The 12,992-nt window shown below is 49.6% G+C and overlaps 1 protein-coding gene across 1 annotated transcript in view; it reads left to right on the forward strand.

The window, feature by feature from the left end:
- The first annotated feature begins 1,304 nt into the window (after positions 1 to 1,304).
- LOC119164818 (chorion peroxidase-like) overlaps positions 1,305 to 12,992 on the forward strand; it is an 84,171-nt gene continuing 72,483 nt past the window's right edge. Inside the window, exon 1 of the mRNA XM_075872990.1 lies at positions 1,305 to 1,459. Coding sequence (XP_075729105.1) covers positions 1,438 to 1,459 — 22 coding nt within the window. The 5' untranslated portion in view covers positions 1,305 to 1,437. The remainder of the gene's footprint in view (positions 1,460 to 12,992) is intronic.

Consider the following 12,992-nt stretch of genomic DNA (forward strand, 5'->3'; position numbering starts at 1 on the left):
ACGGACAAAGTAGTCACGATGAAGTCGCCGCTTCGTTCACTCACCGCATACCTAAACAAGGTGCACCGCCGCAGCTTGTGTGTATGCGCGGAGCACGAGGACAGTATATACCGACTGCTCACAGAGAGGTACGCAAGAATAAGGCTGCGCATTCACCTTCGGCAGGTTCCAGTCGGGAGTTGCAATGGACATGCAAGCAAAACATGTGCCGGTGTCAACCTCTCATGAGAAATGGACACGCCAAGATAAGCTGTATGCTTAAAAGGTTTCGGCTCACGTGGGCACGCTTTTGACTCTTGCATTTTTTATTTTTAAACATTTCATTTCGTACTGCATTTGGTTTGTCTTGTATCTGACTTTGATTTTCACTAGTGGGACAACGCAGCATTAAGGCGCACAAATAAATGGCCTGTTCACTGAAAACGTGGGTGTCGTTTCATAAAGGTACACTGGTAAAGCATGTTACTCTCGGGTATGCTGCCTGCACAGTGCATGAAATGGTGAGGCAGGGGAAGGTGGTACCGAATGTCAGATAATGTGTGTGTGTGTGTGTGTGCGTGTGTGTGTGTGTGTGTTATATATACACGCACACGCAAGTATATAAAGTACAGCGATTCCTGCCTTTGCTATTCGGCTGATTCACAAAGACCCAAATATTGCATTCCTTTCAGCAAGCGTAGTAATAAAAGTTCATGCGCCCCTCCGTCTTAACGACGACAACGGTTTAACGCGAATCTTTCTGGTGTGGGAGTTCGTGGCTCATTTCATTCAGTCTATGTCAGCCCCTGGCGCATTGTACAAGCACAGGCCACCAGTTTGTATGACGTGCGTTGTTCCATTTAACAATTAGGCAACAACAGCACTAAGAGGTGTCCAAGTTGCACCAAAAAAAAGCTCGCCAACGAGTACTTCTTTCCTACCATACGCGAGCACCGCAAGCGGTAATGCGCTTCGCATGCTGCCCCACTACGGCAGGAGCCGTAATGGCGGCCGTCGTAGCAGACGACGCGGCTGTCCTCACCCTCAGCGGAGCGCGCGGGCATCAAGGCACCCTAATATTAAACCACCCTGTGCGCCCCCTATGGGCGATAAAACTTGCTGTACCCTCGCTCTTAGAGACGCCATAGTTTGTTTGCAACTGCCAAGGTGCGCCTCGCTAGCATGGAATGCAGTGGCTCTGGGAGTTTTAAATGCGAAAAAGCGCCTGTTCACGCTGCACCCGCTTATGAAACGTCATCTGGTTACCACTGCGCTGTCATCTGATGCGACAACAAGCAGCGCAAGAGGAAGAGATTGCTGAGCACTGACTGTTAAGTTCACAGCGCATCGCGGAAATCGTGCCGGTGCGGTGTTTTGCGATTGCACAGATTTCCGTCCACAACGAAAAACGCCGAGCTCCACCGCCTTGAGATATAATCGCAATCGGCAGGAAAAACTATGAGCCCTGAGAAGTGTACGAGTAAGTAAACTTGATTATTGTGTTTATTCAAGCGTGACTCCAGCTGTTTCACTTTACAGCAGCGATTTGCGTGCAGTTTGCCTGTAGTATGAGGCACAAAACTATTGCCGTACTCTTTCGCTGGCCGCATGCCAATAACAGCTAGATATACATATTACGACTCACGCGTGGATGCACGCACCACGCATGGTTAGTACAACCGTAACGGCGTACTTTCGCGATGCGTGAACGGCGCGGAAAGCATGACTTTCGACCTGGTCGAACTGCGACATGCCTTGACTGCCACTAGGCGAAGCTACACGTGCTGTCGGCCGGCGTCACCGTAGCATTTTAAAATCTTGTTCTGGCTGGCCCTTTTGCACCCCGCGTGTGTTCCGAGTGCCCGGCAGGACTGGAAATCGATACACATGCGGCGCATGAGCGTAAGTTGGAACCAGATTCTAACGCTACGTTAACGCCGGTTTACAGCACAAGTTCTGCCTTGTCACAGCCAAGGCACACCGCAGTTAGGCTGAGTCGAAATCAATTAACGCTTTCCGCTGTTTCGCGTTTCTTTCAATCTGATGCAGCTGCCTTCGTAGTCAGCAATGCACGTGCTGCAGACATTCCGGACTGCCGAGGAAGGTCTCCTCGACGTTTCACACGACATCAGCATAAACTTCCAGCTCAGGAACAGCGCGAAACATGCTTACAGCCGGACTCGAGTTGTGAAGTTTCGCGCTTGATTTGCAGAGCGTCTGCTCACCTGGCAGTTGAGAGTGTTGTTTCGCCGCGCTTGCAACAGACGGTGCCACGCGCTTTTCAATATGGCAGCAAGCACTGAGCTTGCTGTGTTCTGGTGTATAAACGTTTTCTTCACTGCTGCGCCGCGCGGCGCACGACCCACCCCCACAAGGAAACGGCTGCTGCGCTGCACGGAACTTACGTCATACACTTTTCCGGTTTAGCGCTTCGTTTGGATAGTCAGGGTGCTTAGCGTTACGCCTAGACGTAACGATAGAAGCAGTAAAAGTTACGTCCAAACGTAAAAGTAAAAAAGAAAATGTTAGTTACGTCCAGCGTGACAATACAATACCGGCTTGTTAATCGTTCCGGACCGATTGGCAGCTGTGGCGTTGTAAGTTAGAGCGGCACAAAAAGAACTGGTGAGGTCGTTGGTTCGAGCGTTATTGCAGACTTTGTTACTTTTTCTTTTTATTTGTTCGCGCATGTATTGTTTTAACGTTTGCGCCTCCTCATCGGCCTCCCGTCAGCCTGACTTGCTCCTGGTGGTGGTCTTATCAACAGGCCCTTTAATATAGGATGTTCGGTGACTCACGCAAAATTGGCTACACTCTTAAAAATGGAGTGACGCTCTCTCCATTAAGGGAGGAACGGCGACGTCCCCAATGTTCGTCTTTAAATAGAGAAACGTTGCTCCCTTTGCCACGGGGAAACGTGTTCCTCCCTATGACAATCAACATGACTGACCCCAGGTTAGCGAAGTGAGTAGGCTTAGCAAATGCCTCAATGTTCGACTGATAAGGAGTACAAGGCACTGAAAGTTAAAAAAAAAACGGTCCCGCTGAGCTTGATATCGAACGAAATGATTATAAAAACAAGCAGAGGAATCTGTGGTGATGAAAACATCGCGAAAGAGAACGACGGAGCAAGTAGGTTTCGTTCGGCCAGCGAGGCGGCGTTCACTTTGAAAGACACGGATACTGCAGAGTCCTCACCTGAAGAGTGCATGCTAGGCTTGCTGTGTTTATTTCTCGTATATTCACATAGTGTAGCGACGTTATCCATGCGTTTACGGGGCCGCAGGTTACGTTAGGGAGCACTAGAATCATCGTGCGCACTGACGCGGGAGTGCGTTTGCAACGTGGTACTTTTTTTTTATTTCGCGGGCATTTGTAATCAGCAGAAAAACACTAATACTTGAAAGACATAAAGTTTAAAACTATCTATTTCGACGTTCTGCAAACTTATCTAAAACTTTCTCATTGAAATTTTCATCCATCCTTGTTGCTTCAAAAATTAGTTAATTAAACAGGTCTAAGTAAACAATATTTGAAAACATAAAAAATAGTCTGACTAACTCCAGGCAACGTTGAGCAACATGCATTTAGTCGCGTCTTAATTACGTGTTCTGGCATACGTGGGACACCCTGTATGTTGGAGCTACGAGCCTCGTTCTAAAAAAAAAAAAAAAATCTTTGTTGCCTTTCGTCTCGGCACATAGCAAGCTGCTCAAGCGCGGTACTGTTCGTGCTTGTTTCCACAACGCACTGACGAAGTCACGCCATCATTCAATGCAGGAAAGTTTCAAAGGGTAGATATATACCGTTTCAGGGCAGCTGGGTATCAATACCGCTTGCTCGTATCCGCATCAGAAAAACTTCGAAAAGACTATAAAGTCAGTGCCACCTGCACTGATTCTCAGGCAGGCGTGAGCAAGAAGGTGGCTGTGATCCCATACTTGCATGGAAGTTCTCACAATTTAAAGAAGATCGCTCAAAGGGCGGGGGTCTTGGTGGTATTTTCTGCGCCGAGTAAGTTGACACAGTTGTGTGCAACAACTAATTCTTTAAAAAGGCATCCTAACGATTGTAAACTTAAGCACCGGAATGAATTTGTTCAATGTGTGAAGAATGCAGTACATATGAAGTACCCTGCACCTGCAGTCCAAGATACCGTGGACAGTCAGGCAGATGTCTCAATGTGCGATTACTTGAACATAACCAGAAAGTAAAAGGTCTGATGGTTCACAAGTTGCGCAGAATGCAAGCCGGTGTTCGATAAAACAACTTTGTTGGCTACTCACTCTAACCAGAGTGTAAGGTTCGTCATTGAGGCGGCGGCGATAGCAAATCGAAGCTGCACCCGCAAACCATCTGTTGCACTAAGAAAAAAAAAAAGAACTAGAATACTTGGGTTCACCGGCACGAGGTTTTATATGTAAATTTACTACTGCTTAGTTTTTTGTCTTTGTGCATTCATTGAATTTATTGTGACGTCATGTGACAGGTTCTTGGTTCACTGCAATGAAATACTAGCTGGAAGTGAGCGCCTGTAGTTTTCTTTTTGCGCTTGAGCTGCTTAAGAGACGGAATACCAGCTAAGCTGCTCCTTGCTTTGGCGTTAGTCATCGTCAATGTGCCGCCAGGTGGGTGCCTCCACTTCAAACACCAGAGCACGTCCTGCAAACGCTGATATCCCAGAGCACAATAAACATTTAATTACTTCTCTGAATCGTGAAATACCGATTGCTAGGACGAACGGATGTTTTTTATGGTCTGTTTTGCCACGTGTGTGGGTTCGGGTGTCAACCACGGAATCATCATAAAAAAGCATTCTAGCAGCAAAAGGGTGATTCATAGATGTATACTAATAAAACCTAATATTACTTTCGTTTGTTAAACGTTTCGCGTTTCGATAGATTATACGTACTGCTTGTCAAATGTACTTTTTTTGTCTGCAGCCACATCAGTAATGCAGACTCCTTTATAGTTCTTGACGTAGTATCGATGCAATAATAAAAAAAAACAATGACTTGCCTATGTACGATGCATAATGTTCCCCGACTATAAAATTACGAGGCCTGAAAGTACGCTCATCCGGCGGACACTCGCACTGAATACGCACCTCTTTCATTTTTACAAGCGTACAATGACATTTATGAAATGTTTGTCTGTCGCATGGTCATGAACTATTCAAATAGTTATTCATGGGGAGTTCATTTACAACTCATGAATGCGGTGGAGGAAACAGACTGTCAGGAAAGCTGAACTCGTAAAAACGTGTTGCCACCGTTGTCAGCATTTTTGCTTGTGTGTGTGTATTCGGGAGTAGTGATGGAAAAAGGAAATTACGAGTACTGTGTAGTGAGATATTAATCTCAAATTTCTACCTTGAATGTGAACGCCAGCGTGGCTGCGTGAGAGAAAGTACGGATATTTTCAAAGGATTCAGCAGCCATGATCAATCCTTCCGTAAATTGAACATATTGTCACAGGTAATGGGTATGAGCCATCAACTGTAGGTGAATCCTTGGGAAGTGAAGAAAGAAGAGGGCTTTTGCGTCCTGGTCTGAGGGCAAGCAAGACGTCGTTTCGTCGCTGTCTGTAATTACGTTCGTGGCACTGGTGGAGGTGCTGGGTAAATGCGCCTCGGCTGCAGATTTTCAGCCGACACACCGAGCTACTTGGAGACAGCTACAGCTCCCACGGCAAGAAGGAGCCGCCGCCTGCGAGGACTATCTCCCGAGTACGGTCCCCTCTCTCAAGACGAGATGGCAACTTCAACTAACAACCAGGCGAGTCAAACCAACGACGCCTATTCTTTTCTCCCGCATGTTTTTCATGCGCCACGAACACCACGCTCATTCCATGGAGACATTTATGAAGATGTTGACGACTGGCTTGACCACTTCAATCGAGTTGCCAACATCAACGAATGGGATGAATCTCGCAAGCTGCGGAGAGTTTACTTTGCGTTAGAAGATTCTGCCAAAACGTGGTACGAGAATCACGAGGGTTCCTTTGCGACGTGGCAAGAGTTCAGCCGACAGTTTCGTGATGCGTACCGCAGCACTGAAAGGAAAGAGAGAGCGGAGCAGGCAATCTCGTCTCGGAACCAACGACCCAACGAGAGAGTTTCGATGTTTGTCGAGGACATGCTTCGACTCTTCAAGCGTGCTGACCCTGAAATGTCCGAGGAAAAGAAGGTGCGGCATTTAATGCGTGGGGTAAAAGAGCAGCTCCTCGCCGGACTCGTGCGCAATCCACCGACGACTGTGGCAGAGTTCATAAATGAGGCAACCACAATGGAGCGTACTCTCCAGTATAGGTCGTCACAGTATGAACGCCACGACGTGACCCCTGCTGCATGCTTTATCGGGGCTGACAGCGAGAGGCATGCCCTCGCTGAGTTCATAAGAAGCGTCGTGCGGGACGAGCTGCGCCAACTCCAAGCAGCGGGACCCCAACCACCCGTAAGTGATCTCACAGACTTAATCCGAAATGAGATCCGACAGGTGGTCACCCCACTCGCGCCAACAAGGCCTGAGGCCCCTGTGCTGACTTATGCGGCGGCTCTGCGATCTCCTGCACCACATGGCCCTGATCCCACCATGGGGAGAATGGATCAGGCTAGCCATCGATTCCAGGGCACCTATTCGACTCCGCCACCCGCCTCAAGGTTTCCGAGTGCACCAACTTATCGTCCGTCTGGATCGCGGCAGAACGCCACAAAGGCCAGCGTGTGGCGTACGTCCGATAACCGTCCACTCTGCTACCACTGTGGCGAAGCGGGTCACGTCTACCGTAACTGCCAGTACCGCCAACTTGGTCTCCGTGGCTTTCACCGTGATGCTCGGTGCCCGCGTTACGGTGAGCGTCCTCGCGGCATCGAAGCGTACCTTACGGGCCAGCAAGCTCCTCGCCTTGGTCAACGCCCCCAATCACGATCACCATCACCTCGCCGCCCCACGTCACCTAGCATTCCCTCGTCATCTTATGCTCCTTTCAGAGGCCGGTCACCGAGTCCCCACAGGGGAAACTAGAAACCGCGGCTCCTGGGGGTGAAGCCGCGTCCCAACGAACTGTCAAAGAGCCTCCTTCGACGCAAAGACCCGACGAAGACCGTTCTGACTTTCCAATCGTTTCCGAAAGTCATAAGACTGTTTCCGCCGACATCACCGTACACGTTGATAATCACGTCGTCACTGCCCTCGTCGACACCGGCGCCGATTATTCGGTTATGAGCAGCGCGCTAGCATCCCAACTGAGGAAGGTAACTATCCCTTGGCAAGGACCGCCGTTGCGCACGGCAGGGGGCCACCTCGTCACGCCGACTGGAATGTGCACAGCCCGTGTTCGAGTCCGTGCTTCGACGTTCATAGGGTCTTTCCTCGTGTTACCTGTGTGCTCCCGTCCACTCATTCTGGGGCCGGACTTTCTTCGCGAACATGGTGCAATTATTGACCTACGAGACTTGCAGGTGTCGTTCGCGGACCCGTTTCATCCTGAACCGGAAAACGCCCGCTCATCGAAGGCTGCGTTACGTGTATCCTCCGAATCTGTTACTCTGCCTCCCCGCAGCAGCCTTTTTATCAACGTTGAATGTGACCAAGACGTCCCCGATGCTGTAATTGCAGAAGGAAATTTGTCCCTGCTTTTTGCACAACAAATCTGCGTTGCCCGAGGTATTGTTCAGCCCAGTAGAAAGCAGGCTTGCCTATTTGTCACGAATTTCAGCGAGGAGTATCGCCATCTTACCGAACACACTGCGATCACATACCTTGAGGATATTGCCGACGTCCCTGGTTCCTCAACATTATCTGCTCTTTCGTCGTGCGACGATTCCGCCATGATATTTGCAAGCACTCTCGACATAAACCAGGGTCTACCGTCTGCACAACGGGAACGTCTTTTGAAGCTACTCGGATCATTTCGGGACTGCTTCGCTACGACTTCGAAAGTTAACCAAACACCGCTTGCCAAGCATCGTATCATCACCGAGCCTACCGAGAGACCCATTCGACAGCATGCCTACAGAGTCTCGCAAAAAGAACAAGACGTTATACGCCAACAGGTCCAGCAGATGCTCAAGGACGATGTCATCCAGCCATCGACCAGTCCCTGGGCGTCCCCTGTTGTGTTAGTAAAGAAAAAAGATGGTACTCTGCGATTTTGCGTTGACTACCGAAAGTTGAATAAGATCATGAAGAAAGACGTGTATCCTTTACCACGAATAGACGACTCGCTGGACCGCATTCGCAATGCTCGTTACTTTTCTTCCATGGATCTACGCAGCGGCTATTGGCAAATATCTGTTGATGAGCGCGACCGCGAAAAGACCACCTTCATTACTCCTGACGGACTCTACGAGTTCAAGGTCCTTCCCTTCGGCTTATGCTCGGCACCAGCTACTTTTCAAAGAATGATGGACACGGTTCTTTCTGGGCTAAAATGGCAATCGTGTCTTGTCTACCTTGACGATGTGGTCGTCTTCTCGGACACATTTGAGCAGCACGTCCAGCGCTTACAGGCAGTTCTTCAGGCTATTCGAACAGCTGGACTTTCTCTCAAACCTGAGAAATGCCACTTTGCATTCGAGGAACTGAAATTTCTTGGTCACGTCGTCAGCCACGCCGGTATACATCCAGACCCTGAAAAAACGAAAGCTGTTGCCGCATTTCCTGTCCCAACGAACAAGCGTGACCTCCGCCGATTTCTGGGACTCTGCGCATATTACAGACGCTTCGTCAAAGGCTTTTCTAAAATCGCTGAACCGCTAAATGAACTTACGAAAGACGGCGTACCGTTTCTTTGGGGTCATGATCAGCATCACGCCTTTGACACGCTACGAAACCACCTCCAAGCCCCACCTGTACTCGGTCACTTTGACGATAACGCTGCCACAGAGCTACACACGGATGCCAGCAACGTCGGACTTGGAGCTGTACTGGTTCAATGGCAAAATGGCGTAGAGCGCGTGATTGCCTATGCAAGTCGAACACCATCATCTGTAGAGAAAAACTACTCTGCAACAGAAAAGGAATGCTTAGCCGTTGTTTGGGCTATAACAAAGTTTCGCCCTTATTTATACGGTCGACCATTCAGGGTAGTTAGCGACCACCATTCTTTATGCTGGCTCGCCAACCTCAAAGACCCTTCCGGTCGTCTAGCACGCTGGAGCCTTCGGCTGCAAGAATTTGACGTTACAGTCGTTCACAAGTCAGGACGCAAACACACTGATGCTGACTGTCTCTCACGTGCACCAATTGGAAGTATGAACGCGGACGTTGAAGAGGACGATACATTCCTTTCCTCTGTGTCAGCAACCGACTTGGCTCAACAACAACGCGACGACATGGAGCTAAGCCCGCTGATTGACTACCTCGAAGGCCGAAAACGCAGCCTTCCTCGAAACTTCGCACGTTCGCTGGCCTCGTTCTGCATCAGGGATGGAGTCCTCTATAAGAAAAATTTCGACCATACCCAGGCTACTTACCTACTGGTTCCGCCGACCTCGCTTCGGGACGATATTTTACATGCTTGTCACGACGAACCATCATCCGGACACCTTGGCTACACGCGCACATTGGAAAGAATTCGCCGCTCATACTACTGGACCCGCCTCGCGAAGACAGTCAAGCAGTACGTCCGCACATGCCACGACTGCCAACGCCGTAAGACTCCACCTGTCCGACCAGCAGGACTACTACAGCCTATCGCCACGCCGAAGACACCATTCCATCAAATTGGCGTTGACTTGCTCGGCTCATTTCCCACCTCTTCATCTGGAAACCGGTGGATTGTGGTTGCCACCGATTATTTAACGCGTTACAGTGAAACAAAGGCCCTGCCCAAAGCTACCGCAGCTGAAATCGCACAGTTTTTTGTCACCAGCATCGTACTTCGTCACGGAGCGCCAGCTGTAATAATTACTGATCGTGGTACAGCTTTCACCGCAGAGATGCTTCAAGAAGTGCTGAGACTAAGTGGTACAGAACATCGGAAAACCACGGGTTATCACCCCCAAACAAATGGACTCACTGAATGGTTGAACAAGACCATTGCAGATATGCTATCTATGTATGTGGCCGTTGATCACAAGAACTGGGATGATGTACTCCCTTACGTAACTTTTGCTTACAATACAGCAGTCCAAGAGAGTACAGGTTTCACCCCATTTCGCTTAGTGGTCGAGAGGTCACTACAATGCTCGACGCAATGCTCCTTCCCAACAACTTGAGCATGTTCAACACGGACGCTGCATTGTTCGCTCAACGCGCCGAGGAGGCCCGTCAACTCGCCCGATGCCGTATTCAGGCTCGCAAAACTGTCGACGCACGCCGCTACAACCTTACACACCGAGAGGTTACCTTCAAACCAGGCGATGAAGTTTGGGTGTGGACTCCCATCCGACAGCGTGGACACTCTCAGAAGTTGCTTCGGCGCTACTTCGGCCCTTACAAAGTTCTGCGCCGACTCAGTGACGTTACGTATGAAGTTCTCCCTGAGGGCGCCTCAAGACGTTCCCGTCGGTTTCCACAAAGTGATGTGGTGCACGTGTCAAGACTCAAGCCATATTTCTCGCGTCATACATCGAACGTGGACTAACTTACCATGCAATGACTATTTTTGTCACTTTGGTTTTTTTTCTATTGTCTTGTGTACTTACTCCTTTCTTTATTGAGTACTTCCATGACGCCAGCCCATTTTTTTCCCCTTACGACGGAGTTGTTGGGTTCCATGGTAGCATCTTTTCTTTCTAATTTTTTTTCTCAACGCTCATTACCAGCATCGAGCCGATGCTTTTCGAGGAGAGGGAGTAATGTCACAGGTAATGGGTATGAGTCATCAACTGTAGGTGAATCCTTGGGAAGTGAAGAAAGAAGAGGGCTTTTGCGTCCTGGTCTGAGGGCAAGCAAGACGTCGTTTCGTCGCTGTCTGTAATTACGTTCGTGGCAATATCATTAGACAGGCAGACAGACACAGACAGACAGACAGACAGACAGACAGACAGACAGACAGACAGACAGACAGACAGACAGACAGACAGACGCTTTTTACTATTCCTGTTTCTTGCTTCAGTAGTTACACTGTAGTTACTACCAGGTTGCGTTGTTCGTATTTTCAGTTATGTCCTAGATACGCTTCGTTCAGCCGATTCGCAGTGGCTCTGGTGAACGTTGACATTCACCTTAAGATGATTGGTTGGTAACAACATTACTGGAAGTCCGGCAGAGCTTTCGCCGACCGGGCCTTAGGTCTCCCGCGTGGGGAGTCAAGGCCTTGCCTGACCGGCGCCTCGCAGGCCTGCTGGACGGCCCAGAGTTGGTCACCGAGGCTGGGGCTGCACAGAGCAGCAGCCATCCACGGCGGAAGGGTTTCGGATTTAGCACCTCGCGGATTTCTAGCGCAGTCCCAGAGCATGTGATTTAATGTGTAAACCTCAATATGGCATAAATTCGTCGGATATATATTGGGGTATAGTCCGTTAAACAGTGATGGGTTGGGATACGTGTGCGTCCGCAGCTGTCGAAGAGCCACCGCCTGCATCCTGTTCAGCTTCTCGCTGTGTGGACGAAAGATTCGGTGGGCCAGGTAGAAAGCCTTGGTAATTCCGTTATAGGTCGTCAAACTGTCTTTGGTGTTTCCCCATAGAGGACGGTCGCCGGCGCGGTTCACGAGCTTGCGGTACTTGGCGTGTGCCGTCTCGTTTAGGTTGCGGTGTGTCTCTGATACTTCTCCTATGTGAGCCGGAAACCACAGGAGTCTGGTTTGAAGCTCTGCCTCTTGATAAAATTTTCTATTGCACATGACTTTGGCCGCTCGTTGCGAGATCCACCCTTTGGCGAAATTTCTTACAGCTTGTCTCGACTTACAGAGGACAGTAGTGCATGACGGATCCGTGAACGCGAGCGCCACCACTACTTCATCGGCTTCTTGTGCGTTGTCACATCGAATACTTGCCGATATTCTCGTTTCGCCTTTCCAATCGACGACCATGACTGCGAATCACGAGCGGTTTGCGTATTGAGTGGCGTCAACGAACTGCGTTCCCATTTCGTCGGCGTAAGTGCGCAGGAGAGCTCTTGCCCTAGCCACTCTTCTGCCTGGGTTGTGTTCCGGGTGAACGTTGCGTGGAATTGGCTCAACCCTAATCGCTTGTCGTGTCGCGTATGGCACAGTGACTTTCTGTCTTTGTTCGGTGTAGTAACGGATGCCGAGACTTTCCCTGATCTGGCGTCCCGCTGTCGTGCCCGATAGTCTTTCCAGTTGAAGTGCGCTGTGCCTCGGCTGTATCGCTTAACGTGTTGTGAAGTCCAATTTGAAGCAGCAGGCGCGTGCTGGCGGACTCGGGGTGGAGCCAGTGCCACCTTGTACACTCCGCGGATAAGGACGTTGACCTTGGCTTCTTCTGCTTTGTACCAGTTGTGAAATGCCGCAACGTACACAATATGACACATGACGAAAGAGCGTATAAGTCGTATGAGACTATCTTCTCTCAGTCCGCTTCTTCTGATAGTGACCCTTTTGAGAACTCTCATGGCGTTAGTAGTCTTGTGCTTTAGTTTAGTGATAGTTTCGCCGTTAGCTCCATTTGCCTCGATTATCATGCCGAGGACCCTTATTCTTTTTTACAATCGGGATCGTTGCTCTGTTACTCGTGCGTAGATTGATCTCTACGTATTCCCGTCTGGTCCTCGCGGCCATTTCTTTAGGCCCGAGTAGCCTACCCCTGTGCGTAGAGTGGTAGAGCAGGAGTTCGGACTTTTTCGGTGAACATCGTATAGCCCTGTTCCCTCGAGATATTCCTCTACTGTGTTGATTGCTAGTTGTAATGCCGTTTCAATGTGGCCATCGCTGCCTCGGTGCATCCAGATAGTAATGTCGTTGGCGTAAATTGAGTGCCGGACGCCTTCAATCGCTTGCAGTTTTTCAGCAAGCCCAATCATGACTATGTTAAAAAGTATGGGCGAGATTACCGATCCTTGCGGTGTGCCAGTGCTTCCCAACGTTTGCTCTTCTAGTTGGAT

Source organism: Rhipicephalus microplus, chromosome 9, assembly GCF_043290135.1.
Source record: "Rhipicephalus microplus isolate Deutch F79 chromosome 9, USDA_Rmic, whole genome shotgun sequence".
NCBI classification, from domain to species: Eukaryota; Metazoa; Arthropoda; class Arachnida; order Ixodida; family Ixodidae; genus Rhipicephalus; species Rhipicephalus microplus.